This window comes from Orbicella franksi, chromosome 3 (assembly GCF_964199315.1).
Source record: "Orbicella franksi chromosome 3, jaOrbFran1.1, whole genome shotgun sequence".
In the NCBI taxonomy this organism is placed as follows: domain Eukaryota; kingdom Metazoa; phylum Cnidaria; class Anthozoa; order Scleractinia; family Merulinidae; genus Orbicella; species Orbicella franksi.
In genome coordinates this window covers 3970001-3990697 of record NC_138147.1, presented here as the reverse complement: position 1 = coordinate 3990697, position 20697 = coordinate 3970001, and the positions used below count along the sequence as shown (strand labels likewise).

General features: G+C 39.3%; 1 protein-coding gene and 1 pseudogene across 1 annotated transcript in view; one reads left to right on the top strand and one right to left on the bottom strand.

Moving 5' to 3' along the window:
- LOC145480517 (uncharacterized) overlaps positions 1 to 2546 on the bottom strand; it is a 64393-nt pseudogene extending 61847 nt beyond the window's left edge.
- A 4019-nt stretch (positions 2547 to 6565) lies between these two features.
- Positions 6566 to 20697, top strand: part of LOC145480775 (cation-independent mannose-6-phosphate receptor-like) — a 42918-nt gene continuing 28786 nt past the window's right edge. The window contains exons 1-8 of the mRNA XM_081459100.1: positions 6566 to 6708; positions 6836 to 7118; positions 8506 to 8677; positions 9774 to 10060; positions 11060 to 11327; positions 17586 to 18299; positions 18742 to 18902; positions 20342 to 20653. Coding sequence (XP_081315226.1) covers positions 6575 to 6708; positions 6836 to 7118; positions 8506 to 8677; positions 9774 to 10060; positions 11060 to 11327; positions 17586 to 18299; positions 18742 to 18902; positions 20342 to 20653 — 2331 coding nt within the window. The 5' untranslated portion in view covers positions 6566 to 6574. The remainder of the gene's footprint in view (positions 6709 to 6835; positions 7119 to 8505; positions 8678 to 9773; positions 10061 to 11059; positions 11328 to 17585; positions 18300 to 18741; positions 18903 to 20341; positions 20654 to 20697) is intronic.

Genomic DNA, 20697 nt, shown 5'->3' with positions numbered 1-20697 from the left:
CAATCCGCCTTAAACCAAGCCATTAAATTTAGGAAAGTGCAAAGAAACTGATGAAATCTAAGGGCTTGAGCAAGCTTATTTTTAAGATTTGGTACAATGTCGGGGAACGTTTGTAAAAATATTGCCATGTAATGCGTTAAAGGGAAAAATGTATGACCTTTCAACTGACAGTGCCCTTCTTGCTAAATTTGGGACAAATTTTGAGACGTCTCCTCCATGAAAATTGTCCAGGGCAGAGTATGTTATAAACCAGTGTAATTTATTTCAATCAGATACGCCTCTGTAAGTTTTTTTTTTTGCATTTTGACCGTATAATCAACACAATTTGCCCGCGTTTTTTTACCTTGCTAAACTTTCAAAGAGATAGCTTACACTAGGGAAAATTCAAAAGAAAAGGTCCAAAAGACTTTTTATTCTTTTATTTACTTCAAGAGAAGATCTACATGCATTATTTGGGCTGGGATAGTATCTGTGTTGATATATATTAACAATGGAAAGATGAACATAGCTGGTTTCAATGGCCGTATGAGATTTCACAATGTGGCCGTTGGCCGTATTAACGGGATGGCCGCATTAACGCCTTACGGAGTGGCCACATTACCTTGGTGGCCGCATTAACGGGGTTTTCTTATAAGAAAATGTATGGACGTTTCTCCGGGACAACAAAAAGTGACCGTAAAAAAACGAGGTGACCGTAAAAACGAGGTGACCGTATTAACGAGGTGACCGTAAGGCGGGGCTTCAATGTAAAATGTCAGTCCTACCCAGCGTTATGTTTCATGCCTGATCGATTTGCGGTTTCACACAGATTGAGTAGTACGACCCCTTCTTCCAACAGGGTCTATTCTTTTTAAAATCTTTCTAAAAAGCTACCTGTAAACTGGGCAACTTGCAGTCATGACCAACGATAGCCAGACAGACCAGACATCTTTTCGGGCGCCAAAGAGACAGGTTACACGAGTTGAGGAGACGAGGGCGTGAGAACATCGATAGAAAAGAATTGGCAATTGAATGCAGCATGCTCTCATACATTCCCTGAATAGTGTTCCCATCGTATACATATTCTGTAATTAAATAAATCATTCCTGTACCTTGAATGTTAAGAGCTATGGATCTAAAATTTCGCAGACAGTTTCTCTGTACGATTGACTTTAGACCAACAAGTAATTAATTGAAATGTTTCCACGCATTGTTGGTAAAGAATCAGTACAATAATATTTCTTTCTCCAATTGGCGATATAAAAAGTTGCAAGCAGCTTTATTCCTGGCATACATACATTTGAGTATTATAGTTTTAGAAGGCTTAATCAAAACCCTTCAAGGACTGTACAACAATTATTTTGCCGCGAGGTCAAAATAAAAGCATTTTGCCGCGAGGTCAAAATAAAAGCCAAAACGACTGGTGGAAAATTAAGGGCCACATTTAGTCCTTTGGTTTGTTCATGTTGCTAGTAACCTTATGACTGGCTAAGGTTACGCGGCAAGCATTTTGCCGCGAGGTCAAAATAAACACTTTTTACAATGCTTCCAAGGCTTAACTCTTCGTGAGTTCGCTCATGTTGTTTGCAATGCGATGACTGGCTAAAGCACTTTTTACAATACTTGCATGTAAACGGCTTCTCTCCTGTGTGAGTTCGTTCATGTTTCTTGCAATCTGATGACTGGCCAAAGCACATTTTACAATACTTACATGTATACGGCTTCACTCCTGTATGAGTTCGTTCATGTCGCTTGCAGTTTAATAAGTCGCTAGAGTGCATATTACAATGTTTACACGTATAAGACTTCACTCGTGCATGAGTTCGTTCATGTCGCTTCCATCCTGATGATTGTTTAAAGCACGCTTCACAATGCTTGCATGTATATGGTGTAACTCCTGTATGAATTCGTTCATGTTTCTTGCAAGCTGATGAGTGGCTAAAGCACCGCTTTTTACAATGCTTGCAGGTATAGGGTTTCTTGTACTTGCAAGTATATATACCACCATTCTTGTCTGAGTTAATGTTCACACTCTTTGTAAGGTGATAACTGGTTAAAGAACTGGCCACAACGCTTACAATTGTCTGCAATTAAAATAAAATTTAATTTTATGTTAAAACCCACATACAATTGGTTCTTGATACTAGAGGTTTGAGATGAAGCTGCATCGTAACACACTTAAAACCCCAGTCATGTATAAGATATTAAAGGATCTAATTATTAATCATGAAATACATGCAAATGTTTGACAAACGATAAGCTTGCGAACCCAGCAAGTCTACTCGTTCTCACACACTCTTTTTACCCTAGTACAGTATAGCAAGGTTTACGGCGGTTAGGTAGAGAGAATTCAATTAAATTAAATAGTTTTTAATAGAGTGTACATGAAGTAAAAAGTAATTGTTGCTTATTTGAACTAGGCTTTCCAAAATAAAGAAGAATGGTGTTTTCCTTTTTGAAATACCTTCTTTCGTTTTAGAGAATTTTCGTTTTTGTATTATGCAAATGAGGAAAGTGATGATGTCATAAGTAGTTCCACCAAAACAGTACAACACTGAATAAAACATATCTCTAGAAATATTAGAGCAGTGTTCTTTTAACTTGTCATCAGAACTGTACATCACAAAAGAAACAAAACGACACTCATTGTTTCAATGGCGTTTGTCCGCTTCAACACTGCTCCAATATTTCTAGAGATATTCTTGATTCAGTGTTGTGTTAGTGGAACTGCTCATGACATGATCACTTTCCTCATTTGCATCATACAAAAACGTAAACATCAGAGGTATTTTTAGCCTCAATTTTTGAACTCAGCCACCATCTAACGCGATTTCGGCGAGTTATCGTTCTGTGAGTTTCCACTACTACTTTTAGTAGTGGAAACCCACAGAACGATAACTCGCCGAAATCGCGTTAGATCGGCCTGAGGAGCTGGCAAACAACAAAGAATACAACGCAGTAACAGGGTAAGTAGATTTTATTCACAAAACATAAGAGTAATTGACTTTTCAAGCAAAGCCGTTGCATTCTCATACAAACCTTTATAAATTCAAACCGTTGTAACACAACACCTCCATATACTGCAAGGCCAGAGTCATGTTTCGCGTAGTCAAATTCGGTCTTTATGTGATAGTATATGCCATATGTCACGTTAAGCTGAACGTTCTCATAAAAGTGACAAAAAAAAAAGGATAACATTGAGAGCTTGGGTCGCCTGTGACCACAAATCACATGGAAGCCACCATTACAGAGATTACACTAGAACCCAGTCTCTCAATTCCTGAAGGTCGGCACAGGCCCCCCAAGCTCACGATGCGAGGAGTTACCGTACCATTTTTTTTTTTTATCTTTTTTTTTTAAGGCGGGGGTTAACATGAAGGCCATATTTTTGCTGGGTATTATGGTTTGAATGCAAATATAGATTTTCTCAAAGGATTAGTAAAATTTATGGAAATAGGAAATTTTGAAGATTTGATGTTGTTTTAAAATAAGAATTTGAAGTTAGAAATTGGCAGACGTACAGCGGTTCTTAAAATGAGAAGCTTTTTTGTCGCCTTTTTCGGGGGAAGTGGAAACAAAATTAAGAGCTGGTTACTGAGCTTCTTGAGTTGCAATTTTATGACGAACTGGTTGTAAAGTGGCGGTGAAATGTATAGGGAAATAATAGAATTAACTATCTCAATGAGACCGAAATGTCTCGAGATTTACTCAGGTTCTTTTAATCAGCTTTGACCTTCAAAACGCGAGTTGTTTTAATGAATTGGTTCCGTTTCTCTGGATATGGCATTTCTAATAAGCATTCGAGTTTACCAGCAGAAACTATAGCGCTATGAATGTCTACGATGACACAGACAATGTAAACCAATTTAATTGCCTTCGAACGAGGGAGAACGCAAGCCTAATTTTGTTCTGGCGCCCTGTGTGCATGCTGGTTGACATTCAAATGCTGTGTTTTGATGGCCCATCGTTCTCATGGCAAACTCAAAGCAAAACTGAAAGTCAATTGAATAGAGGGGGTAAGTTTCTATAGAAACTGTGGTGCTGCGTCGGTGGGGAGTATAACAATATAATTTGGTTTTATCAACTGGGTTGATAATGTGAATTGGCCAACGTAAAGAGATTTGAAAGCTGACGTTTCGAGCGTTCGCCCTTCGTCGGAGCGAATCGAGGAATTGTGGGTTGTGTGTGGTTTATATACAGAAAGATGGAGCTACGCTATTAGAAGTCTTTATTAAGAAATCAGTCACAACAAACGTGTGGCTTTACAATCAATAACAAACTAAGCTAAACTAGAAAAAAAACCTATCATATGTATTACAAGAAAAATTTTAAGAAATGAATTTAAAAAGCCATCTATTTACAAAAGCCCGTTTGAATCGTTCCGTTTTTACTTTAGGGAGTATGAAGTCATGGCCCCTTTCTCTAAGAGCTCTGTTACGTTTGGGTGGGAGCAAGTCATATAATACATGGCCAGTGTCACTTGTGATTCTTTTGAAAAGATCACTGTCCCTATTCTTTATAACATCAGATATCTATTGGTTGGTGCATGGTAACATGGAAAACAACAGAATAAATTAGTTGAATGAAAAGCGTTTGTTGATACCGTGAGGATTAAGAGTGCCGATTTGAAAAACAAATTTTTGTTATAGAGTTTTGCGGCTTTCCGTGCTTCTTTGATGTAGGGAAAAGTCGCAGACTGCCATATGTTGCTTAGAATGATTGGGGAGATTAAAGGGTCTCGCGACCGGTTTAGATGCGTTTTTGTCGTCTTTCTCTACGTACGTCACGAAGGTGTTCTCGGAATCGGTCGCCTAGTCGGCACTCTTAATCCTTACGGTATCGACGAACGCTTTTCATTCAACTAATTTATTCTGTTGTTTTTCACGTTACCATGCACCCACCGATAGCATAGCTTCATCTTTCTATATGTAAACCACACACACTGGCCACAACTCCTCGATTCGCTCCAAAGAAGGGCTAACGCTCGAAACGTCAGCTTTCGAATCTCTTTACGTTGGCCAATTCACATTATTAACCCAGTTGATAAAACCAAATTATCTTGAAAATCAATTGCTTTGATTTGATTTCCAATGTCGTTTTTATTTTGTTTCTCAGTTTGCTTTCAGTTTATTTTAATTTTGTTTCCATTTTACTTTCAATTTATTTTTATTTTGTTTTCTTTTTAGTTTTAATGAATTTCAATTTTTTTTTTTTTTATCGCTCAGTTTGTTTTTACTTCTTTGTTATTTTTATTCCATGTCATCTAGTTTTCTGATAAATATTATGAATATTAATGCAATTTTCCTATGAGAATGCTGCGCCACCAAAATCGACCTCTATCCCCTCATTTAAATCAGAGCAGTGCAAAGTTGGATCTTCATAGGTCCCTTAACTTTGTCAACTAGTCTAGGCTTCTTTCGATTGTTCTGCGAAAATGGAGTACTCACGGTTTGGCCTCAAAAATGTAAACTTGCAGACGCGAAAAGTTGTCTTTCCAACAGCTGTATTTCGTGATCCTCTAAAAGCTCCCATAGATGAATGGAAATTCAGTGACTTACCTTCAGTTCAGTTGTTCAGTGGAGGAATCAGGAATCGTTCGTCTAAGTTCACGTTTTAACAAAACAAGACATGACAAAAATTTGCAGCGATTTAATTTCTAGAAGCTTTTGCTCAAGAGCTTTAGGCCAAGATTTTCTTATCCGTTCCGTTTGTTAGTCCTCGGCTGTTTTTGCATTTCTTGTTAGTAAATTGTAAGTTTCGAGTCCAACTGTAGAATCCATGACTTTTCTTTTAACATGAGATCTTTCAGAGTAGAGTTCGTCCATCCAGCTTATTTGATCGATCGATTGCTGGCCGCGTGTCACCCATCACGCATCATAAAGTTACGCATTGGATACCTCTATGCAAAAAAGAAGTTTTGCTGGTTTTGGAGTTTGCGAGTGTTAACCCTTCGCCGTGCTGGCGCAGCAGAGATATATATGAATCAACAAATTAGCTTAGAAGCGTGTGTTTATTACCCACTGGCCAAGCTTATGTAGAGCACTTTGCAAAGTTCAGTTGTTAGGTTACGCAATGGTCCACATTAGAGGAGGACAAAAGGCTACTATGTCACTGCTAAGAAATGTCTTTCAAAAAACAGTTAAAAAGAAATCCCCAACCCCTACCTACTTTCATTCCCCACCTACCCCCGCCCAACCTTCCCAAAATGCCATCTTATAGTTCGGGTGGCAATGGTTGTTTTATTTCTCATAGTGGGTCGTATTTCTCAAAGTGAGTCGTTTTATTTCTCATAGTGGGTCACAGAGGGTCGTGCATTTATCCTAAAATATCGACGACGGACCATGAATTTTTATTTTCTCAATGCATTCCATGCAGTTCAACGGGTCTCAATGGGGTTGATCGTCTACATGATCCAGGATCAGCATCCATAACTTTCACAATCCTAGTTGGAACACGCGTTATAACAATAAATAAATGAATATTAAAATACATAAAATTAAAACAATGTTTGTTCTTCCAACAACTCTCGTGACGGTCACTTGAAGATTTTTTCGCCTGTGACGTACTTCAACCTTGTACGCATGACTAGTCAAAGATGGCGGCCAAACAGAATGGCTTTCTACTGTTTACTGGCTTGTTGTTTCTCTGTGGGCCTTACGCTTACGGACATCTTCCAGCAAAATGTAAGCTGCCTGTAGGAAAAGCAAAAACATACTCCATAACAGACTGGTAAGAAAAGCAATCCAAGTATTGTGTTCAAAAGTCTCTAAACATGGAAGAGAGAGTTTCGAAACTTCCGTATACCGTAACTGCGTATAGATGACTTGTAAGTCTTTCTAAATCTGAACTGTTTCAGGACTTGGAAGATTGTCGTAGACAAGCTACAGAAGACATACTACATCAATATTTGTGGTAAAGTGGACCATCATGGTTGCAACGCAAACAAGGACTCATCTGTTTGTTCAACTTCAACTGACGATAAGAATCCGAAGAATATGGGTTCTGTAGGTCCTAAAGTTTTAAACAGTACAATTAGGACAGGCTTCACTGTGCAGTATACGGGTGCTGAAGACGATTGTGAAATGGGATCCAAAACTAAATGGGTAACCAACATCTTCCTGAGATGTGGAAAGTTTTTGGTAAACATCAATTTTCTTTTCTACAATAACTGCAGAAATTATTGCACACTCATTTGCTAATTTTCATTTTCAATAAGCGGACGGACACATGAATTTATACAAAGATGTTATCGCAAATAACAAATTGATGTGAGTTTTTTATGCATCTGTCCTGTTATTGACAACGAATTTTGTCATGACATTATCAAAGTAGTCTGTGGATCCGCTCAGCTATCGCCTCATGGCTCCACAGCCATGTTGAAAATGTTTTAACAAAATTCATGATCACCAATTACAGGACAAAAGCATGAAAGACTGACGTCAAAATGTTTATTACAAAACTGTGATTGCACTGTTGATTAGCAATAGTATTTGGAGTGCATTGAGTACGGTGATCTACAGAGGGAATACTAGGCCATGCCAAGTAATTTCAAAATCATACAAGCACACTCATAGTGAACAACCTCAATGGCATAGGTGACCAGTTACCTGTACAGCTAACCAAATGTGAAATTTGCGAAAAAATTGTAATTGACTGGTGTAACATTATCCCATGCCATTTTCCAGGTAAGTAGATGCTCAGATTACTAATTGGAATCAAGAATTTTGGCATAGATCTGATTAAGGGTGTAGACAGGAAAGTGATTTCAAAATTAGCCAACCATGTAGTGCTAGGTTGATTTTGAATTAAAAGTATGTTTTCGTAAACCATCATAAAACTCTAAAAGTAATGACCCTGGTTACCTTCAGAATTAGTGGCGTTTAAGGCTTGCTACTCTCGGGGGTCATTACCTCTTTGGAGTTGTTACTTTGTGGGAGTGTATAAACCGTAACATAAAGTTGATACTTGTACACCAAGTTGTCACAAGAATGGTATAGTTACATGTATCTAATTTCAGGTATCTAAGTATAAGAATTCTGCCATTGTCCCAATGCAAAAACATGCCTAGTTTACAGTGGTTTAAATTCTTTCATCTATTGTTTTCCTTGGATATGATTTGCTCAGACAAACTGTGGTATTTTTAACTGAGATGCTTTTAAAAACTATCCGACATTAATTTTTAATTGGACACTAAGATACTAAAGGATAATCTGGGTGTGTTAACAATATTGGATTAACTTGACACGAGAGTGACAGATCTAAGGCCTCATAACTCTCTTAACTGAGGTTTTAGATAAAATAATTGATTGATTGATTGAGTGGCATCGTAGTTAGTGAATCTAAGGGTTGCATGTGTGAACTGATTTAAAAGCCTTGAAAATGCCTTAAATAAATAATTATCAACCATATTTGGCTATCTCAGATACATGTATGTTTGACAAAGCTCATGTGATCTTCACTCTTCATGTGATTTTTGAGAGCACTTCATCTACGTTTTCTCTCATTATGATTATTGATCAACTTTAGGGATCACCTCAGTTTGTGGATGTCTCTGTGGCAGGCAGTCTTTGTGTGGCAAACTTTGAGTTTGTCACAAACGAGGCTTGCAAGACACCGTCCAAGATACCTGAGATACCATGTTCACTGTATGGAAAGGACAACAAACTGAGGGATCTTACACCTCTAATTAAACTGAAAGGTACGGTATCAATATTGTGCAGAGGATGAATCAATGTTAAGTATATTTTTGTTTTTCTTATATGTATTTGTAAAGGTAATGTATGCATACGAGCTTATCCTGGTTTTCATAACATGAAGCGACTGGGAGTATTTCTACTCCTTTCTGGATGGGATGTCAGTCCATTGCATTGCCCATTGCCCAAGAACACAACACAATACCCCCGGTCACGGCTTGAATCTGGACCGCTCGATCCAGAGTCGCATGCACTAATAAAGCATGAGGCCACCGCGCCTCCTACAACACATATATATACAAGCAGATAAACCCACACACTGACAAACAGCAGGACCCAAAGGAGGTTACTTGTATCATGTTTACAGTGAAAGTATAACTCTGTAAAAGTAACACTGTAACACTGTTTGGTGACCAAAACATTGAACATTGAACATTTGATCAAACACTGTAAAATATTTTGTTCGTTTGGACTGTGATTAAACATGTTTGATACTGTTTAGCCACTCAGTATGACATCAGCATGTTTGGTCACCAAAAGGTGTTTGAACATGTTTGATATCCAAATATTTGGACAGGGTTTCAGTCAAGTAAATCCTACATACCCAAATAGCACAGTGTGTCATTTTTTAGTTTCAATGAGTAGATCTTTCAAAGATAAGTATGGTGCTGAAGTATTTAATTTCAATTGGTGAAAAATTGAGTAAATAAACTCAGAGCTCCCACAGATGCACCATTGTAACACAATTTTATTTTTAAGATAAAGAGTAAGGGAATCAATAGCAAACAATTACAACCATTCTCATGACACAATTTTCAAGCTCAAAATTTCAGAGTCAGTTGCTTTTGATTTCTCTGGACAGGTTTTGATCTTAAAGTGTTTCTCCAAAAAACCTTTCTAACATGTCTACTTCCCTTGTTAGGTCAGGGTATATTAATATGGGAACATATCTAGTCTTTATCATCAGCTTGTCAATTGCTGTGCTCTACATACTATGACACTATGCTAAATGTTTTCCTTTCTGGCCCTTTTCCTCAGTAAATAAGTGCAACATATTTAATGTTAAGTTAAGTCACGAACACTTTAATTTCTTTGTCACAGGTGGACATGAGGTCTCTTCTTCAATTTCAAATTTTGATTTTCACATCAATGTTTGCAGAGGAATAACTGCTGAAAAGACTGGCGACACCCAAGACTGTCCCGCAAACAGTTCTATGTGCAGAATAGACAAAAAGCTTCAAACAACAAAAGATTTGGGAAATATCAATTACGCTAGTAATCTCCATTTGTCACCACAAAATGATATTATCCTTGTTTATAACACAACACAAAAAGTTGACAGCTGCTTACCTGTAACTACCATAACCTTCAAGTGCCCAAAACAAATGGTAAGTAAGCAATGCAAACACGCTCATGGAGATTGTAATGTTTGAAGAACATTTTTAGCTTGGGTTTCAAGAAGGATTACATGTACAGATGTATATGACTGTTTTTACCTGTGTGTATATTATTGTACTTCTCCCCAACACAACATTATTTTTTTTTTAATGTTGTGCTCCTTATTGAGATCTTCTTAAGATTCTTAAAGAGAAAGATCTTTCAAGGGTTCTTAAAAGACATTATTGAAAGCCGTTTGATCTTGTGAAGATCCTTCAATGGAAGATGTTGCAATCCTTTAATATCTTTAAGAATCTCGGTCAAGATCTTTGAAGATCCTGGCAAGAATATTTATTTATTTGTGCATGTACATTTAGGTAAAGACAGTTAAAGATCTCGACCAGATGCTTCAAGGATACGATCGTCATCCTCCTTGAAAGATTTTCACCAGGGCTTCTGGTACACGATAATGCACCTCTTAGAAGAGAGGCAATATAATGTAAGAGTGAGGCAGGGCTGTCATAAAGTTTTGAGTCATCTGTAGCCTTGTTCTCTACACCCGTCGCAAACTAAATGGGACTTGATTTTAGAAAACGTACACTAACGTGGTAAACAGCTTTAAAAACCGGATGTTAAATGGGTAACAAATGGCCATCAAGAACGTTGAAACAGTTTCTCAGAATGTTCGAATGGTTCAGCATTTTAATCAAACAGACTGACCGAGATATTAACACAGTTCCAGAGTCGTTTTAACAGATTGGTAAAAGTCTTGTTACTTTGTGGGTGAATTCTGTCATTAACAGGCAATTAAACCTGTAGCATCAAGGGAAAATGAGGCATACTCAGCTGTAACAGATGTTATGGGTTACAGCCCTTAATGCCAGCTCTGGTGAATTGTGTCAGGCATCTAACCCATATCTATCAATCTGGAGCCAATTAAGGCACTCCAGTGGACCACCATGATATTCCTTAAGCACAGTATAAACTGGATGCATATATCTTTATTTCAGGGTGATAAAGGCCCATTGTTGACAGCTGCTCATGACTGTGCATTTGAAGTTCTCTGGGAGACAGACTTTGCTTGCCCACAGTCCAGTATCATGTCTACAAATAGCTGTGTGCTGAGGAATGAATTTGTTAACTTCGACTTGACGCCACTCACTAAAGCCAACCTCAGCGCTTACAAAATAAAGCATGATGACGTTGATTCACAAGGCAAAACAACCCGTTATCATTATTACATCAACATTTGTCAAGCACTTGCTTTTCTTTGTGGAGGTTTGTGTCATGGACATTATATTTGATTGAGGAAATAGAAAACACTTTCCCAGTTTCTATTTAACAATTGTTAGATTATAAGCTCAAGATTTCTAATGCGTTATACATGTAGTTGAAGAGAATGCAGCCTGAATCAACTATCATGCATAGAAATTGAAAGCGAATAAGCCACTCTACATTGTGTAATTGTTTCAGTATAAATCTAGTTATTCAAAACTTTATCTAATACTTCTTCAAAAACACAGAGAAGCAGCCACAGCCACTGCTGGGTTACTGACTATCTGCAACATAATAGATAGTGAGTAGCATAGCCAATAAGAGAGCAGCATTCATGAACGAATACTAGTAGATTTATACTAACAAGTTATAGATGACACATAAGGGGAGTGTTTTTTAGTTCACCCAAATTAATTGTTATCAGTAATTCTATACCCCAAAAGAAACATAGAGAAAATCCTTTCTATAATGTGAGAAAAAGAAAGGAAAACCAGTCTTTTCTTTTGATTGGCAAAATTTAGATCCTCTTTAATTTGTTCTCACCATATGTGTATTACATCAACAGCCCATGCTACCTCTGTGATTCTATCAAGTTTTAGTATAAATCTTCTAACATTGTATCATTGTATCATTGTATCATTCTCTCTAATATTTTATTGGCTGTGTCACTCACCATCTGTTGTAAGATAGCTTTAGATAAGGCTCAAATACTCAATGCAACGTTAAACACTGTCAACACAATGTCCGACATAAGCCAACTCGCATGTTCGCGAGATGTGGGGCGGCCCACGAAAACATAAGGGACTCCACAGAGGGGTACCCACAAGTTAATATTACAACATCTCCCCTCTAACAGGATTCAATGAGTCTCTGGGGCTTTTTAACTTGTCGCCCGGATCTGGTTGTAATAGGTGATCGTTCTGCATTTCTTGGTCCTTCTGCTGATTCCATTGGTTCTGGTGCTGAGTCCTTTATAGAAGGTGATGATGGACATATTGGAGAGTCAGCACACTGGGGACTGAAGGAGGATCATGCAGCCGTGGTCTCATTGGATGATCATTTGGGACTGAGATTATCTGCCTTCGATTTCTTCTATAGACACACCCTCGTTCATCCTGTACTAAGTATGATCGTGGCAACACTTCTGCTTCACGCCATTCTCTATCTCTATTTGGCCAAATTCGCACCTTGTCCCCAGCTTCAAGTGGAGGCAGATCTCTACTCTGTTTGTCGTAATTCTTCTTAGAGACAAATTGACGTAGCCGCAGCGCTTTCACTACTCTATCAGGATCCACTGCCTGCAGTAATAAGAGACGTCGATGGGTTGGTATCATTGTGCGTGTGCGTTGACTCATCATCAGCTGTGCAGGTGACACGCCGATATCTTCAAATGGAGTGTTGCGGTACTTCAACAGCCCTTCAAAAGGGTCTTTTTGGTCAGCTGCAGCCTTCTTCAAAATGCGCTTTGCTGTCTGCACTGCTCTCTCTGCTGCAGCATTTGATTGGGGGTACTCTGGAGAGCTCGTTGTGTGACAAAAACCCCAATCTTCAGCAAATTGCTTGAACTCATGAGTGCTGTCGAATAGATTCCTGGTATTGCTGTATTGGGAACCATTATCGCTCACAACCTTATCCGGGACTCCAAACCTTGCAAATATTTTCTTCAGGTTGTTAATGACACAGGTGGCAGTGTTCTGACGCAGTAATTCAATTTCAAAGTATTTTGAATAGAAGTCAGTGACCAACAAGTATGTTTGGCCTCCATATTCAAACAAGTCAGTCCCAACTACCTGCCAAGGTAATCTAGGGATGTCATGTGGATGCAATGACTCTCTTTGCTGTCGGTTGCAGAAGGCATTACAAATTGAACAGGAGCTGACTTTGTCTTTGATCTGGGTTGTCATTGAGGGCCAGAAGACGTAATCTCTGGCAAAGCTAAGGCTCTTACTTTCTCCCATATGAGCTCCACGGATTTCATCCAGCACCTCAGCCCTCAGTGGTCTTGGGATGACTATTCGGTCTGATTTAAACAGCAATCCATCCTCCACACTCAGCTCTTCCTTAAAACTCCAGTACTCTCTAGCAAGCTCATCAACCTGTTCTTTCTCAGACTGCCACCCTTTCAAGACATACTCCATCACTACTCTCGAGGTTTCGTCAATGCTGGAGGTCTCCTTAAATCTCTTCAGTGTGCTGCTTTCAAATCCGAGGTCCTCAATAAGATTGATTCCAATTACATCTTCTGGTTCATTGACTGGCTCCGTATCACTGAGAGGTGCTATGCTAAGACAGTCTGAGATGACTTGCTGTTTTCCAGGGACATATCGCACATCAAGATCATACTTGGTAAGTTTCAATAGCATCCTTTGTAGCCTGGGGGGAGCATCATTCAGAGACTTGCGGAAGATAGACTCTAAGGGTTTGTGATCTGTCTCTACAATTACTCTGCGCCCATATACATAGGTGTGAAATTTCTGTGCGCCCCAGACGATTGCAAGCAGCTCTCTCTCTCGATGTTTGCATACCTTTTCTCACAGTTAGTTAGTGTTTTGGATCCGAATGCAACCGGCTTGCCGTCCTGTAGGATCACTGCACCAAGGCCTTTACTACTTGCATCTACATTTAGCACTGTTTCCTTGCTGTTGTCAAAATAAGCTAGTGCAGGTGCACTCGTGATGACTGATTTCAGATTGTCGAAGGCCTCTTGTCGTGGCTTTTCCCAAACAAATGCTGCATCTTTTTGGGTAAGTTGTGATATGGGTTCTTGTATGTCAGCCTTGTGCTTGATGAATTTGTCCAGGTAATTCACAGTTCCTAGTGTGCGAAGTACACCTTCTTTGTCTTCTGGGGGGTGGCATTTCATTAATGGCTCTGATCTTCTCCGGATCTGGTTTCAAACCTTCAGATGAGAACAGGTGTCCAACATAACTTACTTCTGGTACTCTAAGCTTCACCTTTTTAGGGTTGAACTTCAATCCTACCTCCCTGCTCTTGTCAAGTACTCTTCTCAATTTGTCATCAACTTCAAGCTGATCTTTACCATGTATCAGGAAATCATCCACTATGATTTCAACAGGAACCCCTTCAAACAGTCTGTCCATCTCCCTTTGGTAGATTTCAGGGGCTGGTGAGATACCAAAAGGGAGTCTTGTAAATCGGTATCGCCCCCATGGTGTGTTAAAAGTCAAGAGCTTGGAACTCTCCTCATCTACGGGGAGTTGCCAGTATCCACTGCATGCATCAAGTGATGTGAAACTCTTTGCACCTGAAAGTCGGTTTGCGACTTCTTCTACGGTAACCATTGGATAATGGGGTCTTTTCAGGGCCTTGTTAAGATCTCTTGGGTCAATACAAATTCTGACATCATCCTTTGACAGTGGAGTGTCCTTTCTTTTAGCCTTCACCTTTCTTTTGTCAATAACTAGCATTGATGAGACCCACGACGTAGGCTCATCTTCTTTCACGATAATACCATCTTCTTCCATCTCTTTGAGTTTCTCTTGTGCTGGCTCCAGCATAGCAACTGGAATTTTCCTGGGAGGGTGAACAACTGGGGGTACTGAAGCATCAACTTCCAGATGTACTTTGTTTGGAAGTGTGCCGGGTTTGTCACTGAAACAATCTGGGTACTCCCTCAATATTGGGTCCTTCTGGAAGATGGTCTGGTCTCCACGTGCTCTTGGCGTATCCTGCATGGCTGGATTAGGTACTGGTGTATCTATCAGTTGGAGATTCATAAACTGAAGGACTTCTAAATCCAAGCAGGCATCACATCCCAATAAGGGTGTAAAGTTCCCGTCAACAACAAGGTACAACAGGTTCATTTGACGATTCTTGTATGGAGTTTGAAGGCGTACACAGCCTCTTGGATGAATGGGCTTAGTTGCAAGCCAGCCTTTCAAGGGTTGCTGAATCTTTTGGAGAGGTTTTTTGGAGATTTTCTTATACAGATGAAAGGGTATGACGGTAGCCTCTGCACCTGTGTCTGCTTTTACTTCAACATTCTGCCCTTCAATCTTAAGAGTGATAAGGCTCTTTGTTGATTTCCTGGAATCAGAAACACTGTCCAGTTCAATAGATCCAAAATAGGTATGTACCTCCTTATTCATATTCTGAGTGTCTAGGTCTGGTGGACTTTCTTGTTGCACTAAATCAACTTTCGTACCTTCTTTTACATTCCCTGGGCACACTTGGGCAAAATGACCTTCTTTCTTACACTTTAAGCACTGTTTTCCAAATGCGGGACAACAAGATGGTCGAGTAAATGGGTGCTTGTAACCACAAAACTTACAAGAACGAGCAGCTGTCTTGTCAGCTTCTTTTGACTTTCTAACAGGCTGAATTCCTAATGAATGCTCAGTTCCAGCACTCGCTTGAATGTTGAACTTGAACTTTTGTAATTCTGAGGCTTCAAAGGTACGACAATAATCATGAGCCTTCTGTAGGGTTAGATCAGGTTTCTTTAGCAGTTCCCCTCTCAGCTCATCAGATAATACACCTCCCACAATTTGATCTCTTATTAGCGAATCTCGCAGTTCGCCGAATTCACATGTTAGCGACAACCGTTTCAGTTCGCTAACAAAGTTATCAACTCGCTCTCCCTCTTTCTGGTTACGCTTATTAAACACTAACCTCTCATAAATGACATTCCTTGCTCCCTCACAGAGTGCCTTAAATTTGCTGCAAACATCTGCATAACATTCTTTGTCTTCTCCAGCATTGTAAACAAAATGACTATATTCTTCAATCACTTCGGGTCCAGCACAGTGAAGTAACATGTTTACCTTCAATTTGTCCGGTTTGTCATCTTTGCTTTTCGCCACAAGATAAATTTCAAACTGCATTAAAAACTTTCTCCAGTCGTCCGCTGCGTTTGCATCGAGCACCAAAGGACCTGGAGTTCTCGTATCTCGCTCAGCCATTGCAGTTTGTAACTCAGCCAAGCCCTGATAAACTCCTTGCAATCTCTAAAAGGTTTTCACTTCTGACACCATGTTGTAAGATAGCTTTAGATAAGGCTCAAATACTCAACGCAATATTAAACACTGTCAACACAATGTCCGACATAAGCCAACTCGCATGTTCGTGAGATGTGGGGCGGCCCACGAAAACGTAAGGGACTCCACAGAGGGGTACCCACAAGTTAATATTACAACACCATCTATTCTGTTGTACATGTGGATGGTGAGTAGCCTAACAATGTGCAGTTGTTAACAAAATGATGGCCGCTTCTTTGCATTTTCAAAGTGTCTGTAAACGGGATTTAGACAAAGTTTTGAATGACTACTAGATTTATACTAAAACAACTAGATTATTCACTCTCAATTTCTGTGCATGATAGTTGTCTCAGCTATGCCCTTGTCAACTATTATGCGATAGAATTACATGTATTGAACTCATTAAACATCTACAAAAATGTATAGTTAAATAGAAGTAAAGCTTCGCTCATGTTTTCTTGAAGGGTGTTTAAACCATGTGTGATTGATTGAACATGTTTGACTCCATTTTTCTTTACATACTGTACTCTTTACTGTTCAAATATTAAATACAGAAGACCCACAAATCTAGCGTAACAATACAGTAAGTTGAAGCATCTGCACTGAATATGCTTACAATGCAGCCCAATTTTATGTGAAAATGCTTTTTGCATTTTATACAGTTTACATCATTGGCCGCTTTTAGTGCTCATTCACTTGTTGGAGCCAATCACAAAGCTATGCAGCAACTAGAATAATTTGAAAATGTGTAGTTCCAGAAAATATCCATACCTCCCCCACGGAAGGGAATTTTTTTAAGTCCCCCCCCCCCCCCAACCCCTCTGGAAATTCCAATTGAGCTTCATGCATTTCTTTAATTTTTTTGGTCTTACGGAACCCCCCCCCCCCCCCCCAGGAAATTCCAATCCCTTCCGTGGGGGGAGTATGGATATTTTCTGGAAATGAACGATCAAATAAAGACATTGATTTTCCTTTCTGTTAGAAACTTTCCAGTTATTAATAAGAGGGTCCAACATGCGTTTGGCAGGATGCGAGATGAGAGTAAAAATGGACATGTGATGCAGGATAACAGAAGTTTTAATGATGGGATGCCCTGAAGTTATAAAATTAATGTCTTTATGACAGTGATCATAGCTGTAAAACCAAACTTCTTGGATTAAGTTAATATGTTATCAATATTAGCATATGGAATGTTTGGGTTACACTCTATGTTAAGCAACACTCTCAGAGATTGTTATAACATTGTTTTCTTGTTGGCTGTCAGGAATCAAATCTACAGTGTGCCAGGAAGATGATTCTCAATTGAGATGGTCACTGGGAGATATATCAACACAGAAAATGCAATATGCAGATGGCCAGCTTACATTAACTTATGACCATGGCACAAGTTGCAGTAATGGACTCAACAGAACAACTGTTATTTTGTTTAAATGTGATTATCATGCTGGCAAAGGAGAGCCTGTTTTTCTCACTGAGAGCTATTGCTTTTACTTTTTTTCGTGGACCACAAAATATGCCTGTCCACCCAGTCGGCGCACTGGGACAGCCTGTCGAGTAGAGAGTGCCTCTGGGGTCCGATATGATCTCTCAGAACTTGTGCGTGTGGAAAATGCCTCCAACTGGCTTGCCCTAGATGGAGAGAGCAGCAACTCTAACAAGTTGATTTTCATCAATGTCTGTGGTCAGTTAATGCCTCGTAAAGAGACAAGCCAGTGTGATAGCGGATCTGCTATCTGTATGATTGACAAGGGGAAGGTGGTAAGTCTTGGGAAGTACACTGATCCACCAACCCTGAATCAAGACAACTCTATTAAACTGGTCTATACCCAGGGTAGTGAATGCAAGAAGGACAAGGGGAAAAGTATCACAAGAAACTCTACAATTACATTTGTGTGTCAACCAGGGGATTTGGAGAGTCCTCCTGTGCTAGTGTCTCATACAGCAGATGACTGCCAGTATCAGTTTATGTGGAAGTCAGGTACTGAGGTGCTCTTTACCCTGTTAGTTATTAAAGCTTTTAGAACAGTACAGGCTCAAAACATTTTACCTCCTAAACAAGTGCAGCAACACTCCACCCGGTTTCTGACATTAGTTGAAGGGGTGCGTGGAAAAAAGCCCTAAGTGACTCTTGATCTCATGTCAAATTCTCCTTTTTTCATTGAAGTAAGTGGAAAGCAATTTGGTGGGGGAATCTTGCAGTCTATCAGATGTTGCTAAGGGTCTTTTTCAGCACACCCCTCCAGTTGGTCATTTATCAAAACAATCTGAGCATGGGAAGATTTGGGCTCATTGGTAAAACCTCAGTTGAGAGTCCAAGTGATTCCACAGAACAGTGATCAGTTTAGTAATTATTTTGTTGTTGCACATGCCTTGTGTTATACATTACTGACCTTTCTGTTTTTTAAATGACCTGTAATCAGCTGCTGCATGTTCGCTGGGTCTAAATTTTGGGCAAGATTGCAAGGTGGAAGATAAAGATGCTGGTTATGTGTTTGACTTGACTCCTTTGGCCACACATAAATGGGGCAAGGATGATTTTTACACTGTAAATGGTACTTCTCTATACAAGTTTCAGTTGAAGGTGAGGGCTCATGTTTAGGACACATCCGTGTCATCAAGTTTCAAATTGCACTAAACCAAGTTGAGTTTGTCTCACTAGTGTGTGGACCGTCTGTTAAAACTAGTGTATGTAGTGTACTGTACATGTTAAAACTAGTATTATACATGTACATGGTATATGCATGCGTAAAGGAGCTCAGTCACGGTGTTTTGTCTTTTTTTGGCCATGTACAAAATCTCCATTAAATGGAAGGAAACCTGAAAATAATAGTTTACTAAGATAGAAAAACATCAAAGAGATAGTAATAAACCATAAAGGAACAAGGATGGTCAAGGATGGCAAAGATTGAATCAGATTGCTAACAACAAATTTGAAACATTTAGGCTAAACTTTTCAAAATGTGCAAACGGTGGCTGAGCTCCTTTAAAAACTCTCTGGGATTTTCAGGGATGGTGTTTCCCAGTCTCCAGACTGGATCTCATTCAGTTGTTTTGGCCATTAAATATCGATAATCTGTAATAGACAGATATTGAACATTACAGAGTAGGAACTAAACTTGTGATAAGTCTAAGAAAATCTAATTTTTTGTTGCTCTTTCATCATCTTACCATGCATGTATCTATCAGGCACTTCTCACTTGCTGATTTCTCTTGATGTTGATTTAGCCCCCTCCCACAAAATTTTCACACCTACTTGCCCTTCAATCATAAATCTAGAAATGTTGCTTGAAAAATCATTCCAAATTTGTTATTTTGTTTGAAGTACGAAGTAACAGAGATTCATCTACAGCCAACTGTAGCTTTTGACAATCTACACTGGAATAACCTTTGAAGATTAATTTCTATTCATGGCTGTGTGACCACGTGAAGTAAAGAAAATTATTGATGGGTTGTTTTCCTTGTAGTACAGGCCTTTAATAGTTTATTTTTTGTTCGTGTACTAATGCTCAATATGTATGGGTTATTGAGCAAGTGTGAGTTCAAGATCGCTGGATATTGGCCGAGTTCTTTTTTTTGCATGTTTATGGACTGAGATGGAGTGAAGGTGCATAAACTTGCAAAAAAAGAACAAGGTCAATATCCAGCCATTTTGACCAAACAAGCTTGGTCAATAAAGGATTTATTATATCGCTTTGGGAGAAATTTTTCTTGCAGGACACAGCGGTTAGTCCTGAGCGGGCAAGATAGCTCCATCTTTCCTGCTCGGGTAGCCAGTCACAGCGCAGGATTTGATTCATCTTGCCTGCTCACAGAGCTAGCCATATAATAAACTCAGGTATCAAAAAAGTGGTTTATCTACACTAATGACTTTCTAACTTTCCTGTCAGTGTAAACAAGTAACTACATGACGATATCCCATCTACACTGTTGCAGTATGTCATTGCTGAAGTAGCGCTCCGAGATAAGCAAACTATCAAATGCCTTTTAATTATGTGCACTTGTATTTTTCTGTGATCACAGGTGTGTGGAGGAAGCAGCAAAACAGGCTGCGGTGGTTCAAATGTTGGTTCATGCCAAATTAAAAAGGGAAACCCCAAGCAAAACTGGACCCTTGGTCAACCAAATAACATGTTGTATTACTATGATGGAATGCTTAATTTAACATATGGCAATGGAACACACTGTTGCAATGGCGTTTCTCGCACCACCCACATTACCTTCCTCTGCAATTCTTCAGCAGATAATAATGGAATAGGAGTGCCAGAGTATGAGAAGGAGAATCACTGTGTTTACAACTTTAGATGGTTCACAAAATATGCGTGTCCTGCAAAGGTTAGTCAAGCAATGATTTTATGGCTCATCAGGCCAGAGTCATG